The sequence below is a fragment of the Martes martes genome, assembly GCF_963455335.1.
Source record: "Martes martes genome assembly, chromosome: 9".
NCBI lineage: Eukaryota > Metazoa > Chordata > Mammalia > Carnivora > Mustelidae > Martes > Martes martes.
Window position 1 is genome coordinate 24,978,243 of NC_137896.1, and position 12,244 is coordinate 24,990,486.

Genomic DNA, 12,244 nt, shown 5'->3' on the forward strand with positions numbered 1-12,244 from the left:
TTCTATTTACAAGATCATGCCATCTGAAACTGTAGTTTTGCTTCTCCCTTTGCAATCTGGATGCTTTTATTTTCCCTTGTCTGAGTGCCCTGGCTGGAACTTCCAGTACAATGTTGAATAGAAATGGCAAGAGTGGGGGTGCCTGGTGGCTCAGTCACTGAGCGTCTGCCTTCGGCTCAGGTCATGATCCCAGCGTCCTGGGATCGGGCCCCCGCATCGGGCTTCCCGCTCAGCGAGAAGCCTTCTTTCCCTCTCCTAGTCCCCCTGCTTGTGTTCCCTCTCTTGCTGTGTCTCTCTCTGTCAAATAAATAAATAAATAAAATCTTAAAAAAAAAAAAAGGTGGCAAGAGTGGACATCATTTTCTGGTTCCTGATCTCAGGAAAGCACCCAGTCTTTCACAGTTAGTATGATACCCAATACTCACTGTAAGGCTCATTTTAGGATTTCCTGAAAAGTTGGCTGCTTGTAGCTTCACTATTAGCAGTGTATGAGAGGGCCCCCCAGTCCCCATGGCCCTTGCCAGTAGCTCCAGGTTTTGGAGGTGAGGAACCCAAAGCCAGATAGGGGAAGTGCTGTGTACCCTATCATAGGCTCAGCTGCCTATCATCCAGTTGTCCATGGTCACTGAGGAGTGAGCCTCTTGAACCCTCAGTCTTCCCTCCCCTGATGGGAAGGGGAGACCCAGCAAGAGCAGCCACTGGTGAAGGCACTAGTGAAGCAGCCACTGGTGAAGAAGGAGGTCTGGGTTCTGTTCTGGGCTTGGCTACTGACTTGGGCAAGTTACTTGCATGACCTTGGGCAAGTTACTCCCTCCCCCACATCCCCCAGGCCTTGGTTTTCCTATCTGTGCAGTGATTGAGGTGGTCCACTCTGACCTCTCCAAGTCTGACCACCCACCCTTAAACCCGCTGCTGCGTCTGCCACTGCCCCATGTGGCCACCAGAGGGCGCAGCAGACCAGCATTTGGCCCAGATAGGGCACAGGGAGCCCTGGGGAGGCTGAGGCAGGTTGTGTTTTTTTTTTTTTTTTTTTTTTTTTTTTTTTTTTTTTTTTTTTTAAAGATTTTATTTATTTGACAGACAAAGATCACAAGTAGGCAGAGAGGCAGGCAGAGAGAGAGGAGGAAGCAGGCTCCCCGCCGAGCAGAGAGCCGGATGCGGGGCTCGATCCCAGGACCCTGGGATCATGACCTGAGCTGTAGGCAGAGGCTTTAACCCACTGAGCCACCCAGGCGTCCCCAGGTTGTGTTTTTAAGGAACTGCTAGCTTTGCTTGCTCGGGTGTCCTTGTGGCTAGGCCTGCCTGGGGCCTTTTGCCCCGTTCCTCTGGCTGAATCCTGATCTCTGAGGAGGGAAGATGGAGACATCACCCCCAAGGCCGGTGACCTTGCGCTCATTCTTGCCTGCTTTGGGTTGGCTGCCTAAGGTCCAGGTGTACAACATCAGGGCCAACAGCCTTGAGTTTCTCAGCCTGGAAAGGTTTCTACGGTCTCTGGGCCCCTTATAGGCACTGCATCCTTTCCCTACTGCATTGCATGGCAGTAGAGGGGCCCCCTTTAGGACATGGTTGGATTCTTGCTGTGGGTCCTGGACAGTGTAGTGTCTGAAACCACATTATCTGGGACTCCCAGATACCTCAAGTGACAGACCCCAAACCTCAGAAGCAGGTACCATAGGCACTTCCCAGAGCTGAGTATCTACGCCTTTGTGAAGTCTTCTCCTGGGAGCACCAGAGGGGCCCTATCAGCCCTCTCCAGGCTCCCCTAATGCTGACGTTACCCTCCCAACAGCAAGCAACCTTAGCTTTCAAATGGAGCTCCACGTCAAAGCAGCGGCTCTCAGCCCCTTGCACGGAGGGCACTGGAGCTCCCGCTTGGGTGCCTGCCACCCTCGCCTTGCACTCCCCTTATTGGTGTGTTTTCCCTCCTTCCAGACTGGGTCCTCTTGAAGGCAAGAGTGAGTGTCCAGTTCTCCTAGGTCCCTGTGGCTGGTTTAGGACTTGGCATCCACTAGAAGCTCAACAGATGTTGCCATGGGAACCCTGAGCCCGTCTTCTCCTCCACTCAAGGGACCAGGACATTCTCTGGCCCTCGCTGAGCTGTTTGACTTGGGGCGGGTCACTTAGCTTTCTGAGCACCCATTATGTTTGCTTCTCAACTCTTCTACTTTCCTCAGAAGGTTATAGGGGTCAGAGAGGACACGAGAGCCCTGGTGGGAAGGGTGACATGCTCTCGCTGTGTCCGATAGAATTGTTCTGAGAGGGCTCAGCTGTGCTGTCAATAAGGAGGTCACCTGGAAGAGGTGGACACTGGGCCACACCTACCGGAGTCCCCCGAGTTTTCACATAATAACAGCTGGCATTTCGGGGCCTGTTCTGTGGACCAGACATTGTGCTAAGTGCCTCCCCTGGATTCTCTCTCTTGGTCCCCTCAGCGACCCTTTGAGTAGCAGCATCGCCATCCTCAGCTTTGCAGATGGGGAGCCCAAGGCTCCAGAGAAATTAGCTACTGTGCCCAAGGCCACACAGCTGGCAAGTGGTGGGGCTGGGACTGGGAGCTCTGGCCCCGGGGTGGGGGTGCTCTTAGCCACTGATCCACGCCCTGCCCTGACCAGATGCCAGGCAGGGGCAGACAGTCGGGGCTCTTATTGTCTACTATCTAGGAACTCTGAGGACCAGACATCCTTGCTTCCCATCTTCCTTTTCTAGATTTGTGTGCTGAGACGAGAAAGGAACATAGTCTCTCCATCTCTGTCTTTCTCTCTCACACACACCGGCAGGGCATGGGGGGTAGAGCAGGACCCCGGCTAATGTCAGGTGTTGTTACAACAGGGAAATTGGGTGCGGCTCAGAATCTGTCATTCCAGAAGTCATCTTGGGGCCTTGTTCTCACCAGCCCACCTCCCGTCTTGATGGAGCTCATTCGCCCAACTCGGGGTTCTTGGGAGCGGGGCGAAAGGAAGTGAACCTCAGAGGTTCAGAAGGATGCTCTCCCACCAGCCCAGACCTTGGGCACCAGCAGGCTCCTCCTCCCCAACGCCTGGGCCCTTATCAGGAGCGCAATTTGGGTTGGTGGGGAGGGGGAAGTCTGAGGCCCGAGGCTCCCACAAGGTGGGTAGGAGAGATAGGGAAGTGGGGAGGGGGCCCTGGGGCCCTGCTGGGAGGGCCCCAGGATGGAAGGGATGCCCAGAGCCGGTGCTGTCCTTGCCGGCCTGGCCTCTTGACATGGTTCCAGAGCTGCTCCTGCCTTCCCCCCTTGCCAGGCAAGCCGCCCGCACCTTTAATTAGCAAGCAGCAGCCTCTCCCCGATTCATCACAGTCACTGTTTAATTAGCCGCGCACAAGGCGCCCCTACCCCCAGCTCTGGGTGGAGCAGCCTGCCTCTCTCACTGGAGGCTGCCACCACCTCATGGTGTCCCCTGTCACACGCCCCCCCCATACTTATGCTGCTCCCCAGAAGGGGGGATGGGGCGGGCACGCCTGGCTGAAACCTCAAGGAGATTCTGGGCACTGACGCTTGTATTCAAAGCATCCAGCAAACATTATTAGGGCTTCGAGTCTGCGCCAGCCTGGCACTGGGCGGAACCCAGGCTGGATGGGGGCGGCCGGCCTTGGTCCTGTCCAAGGGCCCCAGAGCGGCTTTTCCCTTTGGGAGGTGCCCAGACCCCTCTCCGGCTGGTCCCAGGGTGTTGGGAAAAGCCCAAAAACCCTCCCTGTTGCTCCACTCCTCCCCACACCCCCATCCAGGCAGGGATGACCATTTCTTCCTTTCCCTCCCTGCCCCAGAGCCCAGCTAGCCCCCTGAGAAGGCAGCCTCCTCCAGGATGGAAGGGCCCGTCCTCCACCCCCGCCTCTCCAGGGGTCAGATCCTGGAGGCCCCGGCTAAGGCTATGGGCAAAGGGAGGTGGTGGGGGATCTCAGTGCCCCTCTGGGAAGTCGGGGGGTGCAGGAGAGAGCCCACGAACCAGCCGCCTCTGTTTCCCTGCAGCAGGGTGGAGCCCGTCGATGGTGGCCCTAAGAGTGGAGCTGGGGGAGTCACAGCCCCAGGGCAGCCAGCCCAGCAGGCTCAGGTTCCGTCCCTGCCCTGTGCCCCAGTCCATCCTGGGGCTTCAGGCAAATCAGCTGCCCTGGGGCCTCAGCGTCCTGCCCACAGAAGGGCGCTGGCCCCCCTGCTCTGATGCCGACTGAGGACACAGAAGGACTTGCGTTCATTCTGGTACAGAGGGCAGCCCTAGAGTCCATCCTCTTGGGTGCTAACGACCTGTGAGGCCTCGGCCTGCCACCAAACTGTGCCGTGCCTCAGTTTCCCCATAATTAGTAGCTACCTCGTGGGCTGTCCTGAGGATTAAATGATTGCAACGTTTAGTGCACTCAGAACAGTGAGTGGCAGAGGGAGTCCTCAGTAATCATTGGCCCTCCCTTTACCGATCACTGTTTATTGCCAGGTCTGAGGGACTTGGTGGTGAGTTAAGTACGGCCACCTCCCTGCTTCTCAGAGTTTTCCTTCCGGGGGGGGGGGGGTGGCAGTTGAAAATCAGTAAATAAATAAAGGAGAAGTACAATTTCATCGGAACGAAGTCTGCAGTTTAGTTAATGGTGATGTTCCCGGTTAGTGTCTTAGTTCTGACAGCTGTACCGTGGTCAGGTTAGGTGACGTGTTGACATGAGAAAGACTGGGTGATGTGTAGACGGGAACCCTCTGTACTGTCTTTGCAATTCTTCTGTGAATCTAAAATTCCCTCTAAAAGAGTTCATTTAAAAAAAACCACAATTTCAGGGCCGCCTGGGTGGCTCGATCATTAAGCACTCGATCATTAAGCATCTTCCTTCGGCTCAGGTCATGATCACAGGGTCCTGGGATCGAGCCCTGCGTCGGGCTCCCTGCTCAGCTAGGGAACCTGCTTCTCCCTCTCCCTCTGCGGCTCCCCTGCTTGTGTTTTCTCTCTCTCTCTCTCTGTCAAATAAATAAATACAATCTTAAAAAAAAAAACCCTACACAATTTCAGGTAATGGTAAGTACCATGCAGAAAACAAACAGGGTTAAGTTAGAAGGGGGTGTGGGGACCACTTTAGACAGGTGGTCTAGGAGGGCATCTGTGAAGAGGCAACACTTGGGAGAAAGTGATTGATATGAAGGAGCCAGCCTCCCAGAGATGGGGGAGGGGTCTGCCTAGAGAGGACTGGCAAATGCCAAGGCCTGGAGGCCCATTGCCTTGGAAGGTTTGCCGTCCACCTGCAGGGGTGGGAGAGGCTCTGTGGTGAGATGAGCTCAGAGGAGGAGGCGGCATCCCTTCAACATCATTTTGCCCTTTCAGAGGACAGGAAGTGGAGCTTTGTACTTAGCAGTCTAATACCTAGTTTAAAAAAAAAAAAAAGATTTTATTTATTTATTTGAGAAAGAACCAGAGAGAGAGCATGAGCAGAGGGGAGAGGCAGAGGCAGAAGCAGACTTCCCACTAAGCAGGGAGCCGAACATGGGGCTCAATCCCAGGACCCCAAGACCATGACCTGAGCCAAAGGCAGACATTTAACTGACTGAGCCACCCAGGCGCCCCATACCTCATTTTTTAAGGTAAGCTCTATGCCCAACATGGACTTGAACTCATGACCCTGGGATCAAAAGTCCCATGCTCCACTGACTGAGCCAGCCAGGCACCCCTCTAGTACCTCGTGTTAGTCTTTACAGCTACCCTGTGGGGCAGTGTTGTCACCTCACTTACAGGCGAGCCAGGGGACAGGTGGAGGCGTGGAGACTCGGTTGGCCCGGGTCACACGCCTGTGCTTGGAAGGAGACGTCTCTGGCTCTTAAGGTCATGCTGGGGTCTTGCTGGGAGACACAGAGTGGGCTGAAAGACAGGGCCTGGACAAGGCCCAGGTGTGGCTCTGGAGGGGTGGGAAACCCAGGACCAGCAGATGGGGTCTCTGACAGCACGAGACCGTGTATCATGGCAAGGGAGCACCTTTGTATGGCTGTTATGCAACCTGCTTCGGAAATAGTAATATCACGTGTATGTAATACAAAATTCTGAAAGTATAAAACGACATGTAGGAGCAAGTTAGGGTCCCCCAGCACCCACTCCTTGCCCTCTGAGACCCTTTCTTGTGGGTCCTTCCAGAGCTGGTCTGGATGATAGCACCTTGACCATAACACCCCCAAACAATCAGCAGGCCCCATGGCACCACCTGCCGGAAAGCTCTAGATGCACGGTTGTCTTTTCTTAATCCCCATACCAGCCCGTGCTGGATGTGTATCAAGGTCTCCATTTTAAGTCAGGGTAAACTGAGGCACCAGCAGGTTGTTGCTCACCCAAGGCCATGCAACTCACCCAGGGCTCAGACTTCGGGATTCCTGACAGCACTGTTTAGATGAGGATACTGAGGCACAGAGAGTTTGGGTAACTAGTCCCAGGTGACCCCGTGAGCAGGTGGAGGAGCTAGAACCTGAGTCCAGCGGTCTCACTCCAGAATCCACACCTTGACCACCGCACTGTACTTGGAGAAACGACCCCAGCTCTGGAGTCTGCCAGACCCTGGAGTGATGCCCACCCCTGCCTGGCCACGTGGCCTCGGGCAAGTCCCTCTTGCCTGTGATCTGGCCGCACTGAGGACAGAGAGCAGGAGGCCTGCCTCTCAGATGGTCTTGGGAAGGGTGTGAGCAGAGGGATAGCTCTGGGGCAGGGCAGGCTCTGGATGCTGCTCCTCCCCCTCGCCAGGGGCCCCTCCCGTGATGGGCAGAAGGAAGGGCACAGCCGGGTGGCTGTTTTGGGGCACTGGGAACTCAGGTGGGGCCTTCCTTCCCTGCAGCTGTGCAGACGGAGCAGGGGGCCTGCCCATGAGAGGTATGGGTGAGACTCTCCCCTACCTCCCAGCACGCAGCCATGTTGCTGACCCAGGAATTCTGGGGAATCTGGAGAGGGGAGGGGAAAGAGGTTTCCAAGGGGTTTGTGTGATGTCTCCCCCCACCCCCACCACCCGGCTGAGTGCCAGCACCCTGCAAGTGAGTGGGGGGCTGGGGGATGTTGGGAGGAGGCTATAGCCAGGAGTGGGCAACAATGACCCAAAGATAAGGGACTTAGCCCAGGTGCCAGCTTAGGCTGGGTTCCTGGGGGTCTTCTCGAGGGCAGGGTCACCTCAGGCTGGCGGCTGGCTTTCAGCTTGGCAGCCTCAGAAAACTGATTTATCGGGGCGCCTGGGTGGCTCAGTCATTAAGCGCGTCTGCATTTAGCTCAGGTCATGATCTCAGGGTCCTGGGATGGAGCCCCGCCTCAGGGTCCCTGCTCAGCAGGAAGCCTGCTTCTCCCTCTCCTACTCCCCCTGCTTGTATTCCTTCTCTTGCTGTCTCTTTCTGTCAGGTAAATAAATAATAAACCAACAAACAAATAAATAGGTAGATAAATAAACAAAATCTTACCCCAAAAAAGACAGAAAACTGATTTATCGACCTACTTGCCCCCCAGCTATGATCAGATTGGTGAGGGCTAAGATAACTGGATTCCACAATGTGGGCCAGACCCTTAGAGGCCAGACTACATTAGTCTCCACTCTGGTTCCCTTCCTCACACCTCCGGCCCTGAGAACGTGGGTTAGTATCGAGAAGGAGGCCCTGGGATTGAGGCAAGGACTCGGAGGTCTCGGAGGGATGCCAGCCTGGGAGGCATCCCAGCAGAACAGCACAGTGGAGTGCTAGGACTGTGGAGGCAAAACCAGGAGGGGGTTTGACTCCCAGCTCTGCTGTGTCCCTGGGCATGTTACCTCCCCACCGTGAGCTTCAGTTTCTCCATCTGTAAAATGGGGTTGTTATCAGAACTGAGATCTCATGGTAAAGATAGAACTTCTGACACAACACGCACTCTGTCGTAGGTGCCCAGTGAATGTCACTCTCCTCCACTGACTCGCTGAGTAATCCTGTTTTCTAAACCCTACAGGGCCTCAAGACAAATGCTGGCACTTGTCCTAGGTTCACACGGCCGTCTGGGATATGTACTTTGGTTGCCAAATGTTAGACTTGCCGGAACGTTTACAGAGAGATGGAAGGGATGATTTGCAAGCGGTGCTGCCATGCTGATGGGGCCCGGTGCTCCCAGAGCCTCTCCTCTGCAGGTGCCAGGGGACTCCGGAGCCTGAGACACCTCTCCCTGCCCAAGGCGGGGCTTGCCCCACCCCTAGAGGCTTCCTTTTGGCAACTCCTTTTTCTAGAAGGCTCTGGAAGATGCTGTCTTCTGTCATTACAATGTCTGGGCGTTGCGTGTGGTCTGTGAGAGCCAAGGCTGCTGTGGTGGGTGGAAGGGAGCTGGGCCCATCCTTGCTGGGTGTCTCAGAGGGGCCTTCACACTCCAACCCTCCCAGCCCCAGAGAGCAGGACTGAGAGCACATGGCAGGGCGCTGCTCTCCTCTGGGCCAGCGTGACCGCACTAGAGAACCTGGGCTTCTCAAATGCAGGGATAGTGATCTTTAGAAAACCTTCTGTCTTTTCTATAAGGTGGAAACTGTGAGCTAAAAATGACCTAGACATCAGTGTTTTTCCAGGAAGATGCTAAATTGATATTGGGCAGAAAAGGGCATTCGTGGTCAAATAAATTTGGGAAAACACCAGCATGAGCATCCGCTGGGTTTCCTTGCTTCAGGGCTTCTCGGATCCGACCCTGTGCGTGGCTAAAGGGCGGTGGCTCTGGCTACCCAGCAGCCAGGCCTGTTTGATGGAGATGTACTTTTCAGGGATCTTTTCAAAAAGCATCTCATGAGTTTAGAGGGCTCAGGAACTCACTTTGGGAAATGGCAGTATGGTTGGAAATCTCACCCTCCTCCTCCACATAAGAAAGCTGGAGGAACCTTGGGGACCCTGGAGGACACGAGGGGAATATGGGGGCCAGATAAGTTGAAAGGATGTGGAGGATTCTCTAAACTTGATCTTATTATTTATCTATCCATCCATTTATTTATTGTAGGCTCCATGCCCAGCGTGGAGCCTAATGTGGGGCTCAACGCAGGGCTTAAACTCACGACCCTGAGACCAAGACCTGAGCTAAAGTCAGGAGTCACACACTTAACTGACAGGTGCCCCTCTATTTTTTATTTTATTTTATTATTATTATTTTTAAAGATTTTATTTATTTATTTGTAAGAGAGAGAGAGAGCGAGAACCCATAAGCATGGAGAGCAGCAGGCAGAGGGAGAATCAGGGAGCCCAATGCAGAAGCCGATCCCAGGACCCTGGTATCATGACCTGAGCTGAAGGCAGACGTTTAATCAACTGAGCCACCCTAACTTGTATTTTAAAGCTGAGACTTTGGGGCCCCTGGCTGACTCAGTCAGTAGGATCGTCTGACTCTTGATCTCGGGGTCATGAGTTCGAGCCCCATATGGGGTGTAGAGATGACTAAAAAGAACTAATTAAGAAAGAATAAAGCTAAAAAAAAAGAAAGAATAAATCTAAGACTTTAATCCATATTTTACTGCATCGGCCCATTTAATCTTCCCAGCCGTCCTGTAGAGTAAACACAGTTGTCATCTTCATTCTCTAGCTGGTAAACAGAGGCACAGAGAGACAGGCCCTTCCCTGCAGCTCACAGCTTGTGAGTGGGATTTGAACTCAGGCTGCCTGAGTGAGGGGCGACCCACATGACCCCACACTGCCTGCCTTCCCCGTGAGGCTGCGTTGGTGAGGCCGAGGGTCTGTCCGAGGGGGAAGCTTCCTGCCAGTGGCTGCTCTGCGGTGTTCGTGGGAGAGTCACCGGCTCTATGTCACAGGACGGCAGTCTTCTAGCTCGGAGTCCGGGGCCGGGGGGCGCCCAGCAGAAGAGCCTGCCGTCCCCAGCTTCCCCCCAGCAGCCTCGCCCCACCGAGAGGCTGTGTCATGGTCTCATTTCATCCCACCCTGGTTATCTTCATTCTTCCAGGGGACGCTCAGCGGGGAACTGAGACTCAGAGAGGGATAGTAATTGCCCCGGTCACCAGCAAGCAGATGGTGAGGCCAGGATTCAAACCCAGGTAGGTGGATGCCAGAGCTGGGAGTGGAGGGTTCTGGTGCTCTTCATGAGGAAGCAGTGGGTTTCTGGGGCTGGGGCTGGGGCTGGGGCAGTGGTCCAGCAGCAGGGCCCCACCCCACCAGGGCCCCATTCTCCTCTGACCAGCCGTGGGCCCTAGGATCCGCTGCCGTCCCCTCTCCAGCAGATATGCTCTCCAGTTCCCTGCTAATCTCACTGGGCCTCCCTGTCCCAGCCTCACGCAGGCCAACAGTCAGTCGAATAAAAGCAGGCAGATAGGTCACAGCCATCAAGAAGGAGTTGCCATGGAGGCTTCTGGGCCACGGGGCTTTATCTCCAACTTCTGGAGCAGGGCTCGGCCATTTCCTCCTTCTGCGGTGTGGACTTTTTGTTCTGGGGTTATTTTTCTTCCCCTTTAGTTCACCAATTCCTGGAGAGGGACTCGTGTGTCCCTCTCTGTCCATCCACAGACACTCACTGGACACCTGTTGTGGGCCTGGCCCCAGCTGGGCTGGCTTCTACAGCAGCTGTGCGGGCCCTAGCTTGCCCAGAGGGTAGGCTGGACTCTGGGGGATGCTTCCAGATCTCCTGACAGGCAGGCAGGGAGGCATGACTGTGGGCGCAGGATCTATCACTTGGCAGTAGAGCAGGACCCGGGTTCAAATCCCACTTCAATAATTTAATAATAAAGGCACAAATGACCCAATTTTTTAAAAGGGCAAAGGATGTCAGTAGACATTTCTACAAAGAAGATACACAAAGAGCCAACAGGCACGTGAAAGATGTTAAACATTATTAGTCATCAGGGAAATGCAAATCAAAATCTCATGAGATATTACTTCATACCCAGGATGGCTTTCATCAAAAAAGACAGATAATAATAAGGTTGGTGAGGATGTAGAGAAATTGTGGCCCTTGTGCCCTGTGGTGGCATGTAAAATGTTCTGGCCAACAAACTGTCAGTTCCTCAAAAGGTTAAACACAGCATTGCCCTATGACCCAGCAATTCTACTCCTAGCTATTTATCCAAGAGACTTGGAAACACATGTCCAGGGGCGCCTGGGTGGCTCAGTCAGTTAAGCATCCGACTTTGGCTCAGGTCATGATCCCAGAGTCCTGGATCGAGCCCTGCATCAGGTTCCCTGCTCCCTGGGGAGTCTGCTTCTCCTTCTCCTTCTGCTCCTCCCCACCACTTGTGCTTGTGTTCTCTCTCTCTCTCAGATAAATAAATAAAATCTTAAAAAAACACAACAACACATGTCCACACACAAATATTACACAGATGTTAATAGGAGCATTATTCATAGCAGCCAAAATGTAGAAATAACCTGAATGTCTTTCAATTGATGACTTGAGAAATACAATATGGGATGTTACTTAGCCATGAAAAGGAATGAAGTCACACCTGCTGTTACACGGAGGCACCCCGAAGACAAGCTTGGTGGGAGAAGCCAGACACAGAGAGGACCACGTATTGTAGAATTCCACTTGTATAAAGTGTCCAGAACAGACACATCTGTAGAGACAAGAAACGGTTGCTTAGGGCTAGGAGTGGGGGTTTGGGGAAATGGGGAGTGAGCGCTAAGGAGTGGGGTTTTGTGGGGGGAATGATGACAGTATTAGCAAGAGTGGTGAGGGTCGCCCAACTCTGTGAATATGCTAGAAACCATCGAATCAGACACTAAATGAGTGAGTTGTATGCTATGCGAATTCCATCTCTGTAAAGCGGCCATAAGAAGTTAGGCAATACAGGGGCACCTGGGTGGCTCAGTGGCTTAAAGCCTCTGCCTTCGGCTCAGGTCATGGTCTCAGGGTCCTGGGATCGAGCCCCGCATCGGGCTCTCTGCTCGGCAGGGAGCCTGCTTCCACCTCTCTCTCTCCCTGCCTCTGCCTACTTGTGATCTCTGTCAAATAAATAAATAAACCTTAAAAAAAAAAAGTTAGGCAATACAGATAAAGGAAAAGAACGGCAGTGGGAAGGTTCATTGTCCCATCACCTAGAGACAACCCCTGTTCATTTTAGTGACACTCTCCCAACTTACACTCTGTTGCCGTCCATGCTGCTTTCTCGTTTAATAACACATGGTTAGCATCTCTCCATGTCAGCAAACCCACCTGGACAGAAAGCCACACCCTGCTTCCTCCGCTCACTGGCTGTGGGCCGAGGGTCAGGCCCCTTGGCCCTCAGACCCTTGGGCTCTTCCTCTGGGAGGTGGGCTAACCCAAGGACCCACCTCCAGAGGAAGCAGTGAGGTCGAAAGGAG

The 12,244-nt window shown here is 53.9% G+C and overlaps 1 protein-coding gene across 1 annotated transcript; it reads left to right on the plus strand.

Annotated features, from left to right (window-relative positions):
- Nucleotides 1-510: 510 nt before the first annotated feature.
- Nucleotides 511-3,331, plus strand: LOC308349052 (uncharacterized protein C20orf203; the record flags this gene model as incomplete). The annotated part of the gene is given in 7 exon segments (XM_080813598.1): nucleotides 511-542; nucleotides 2,433-2,529; nucleotides 2,894-3,058; nucleotides 3,060-3,077; nucleotides 3,079-3,163; nucleotides 3,166-3,213; nucleotides 3,216-3,331. Coding segments are annotated over 7 exon segments (561 nt in total).
- Between the last annotated feature and the right edge of the window lie 8,913 nt (nucleotides 3,332-12,244).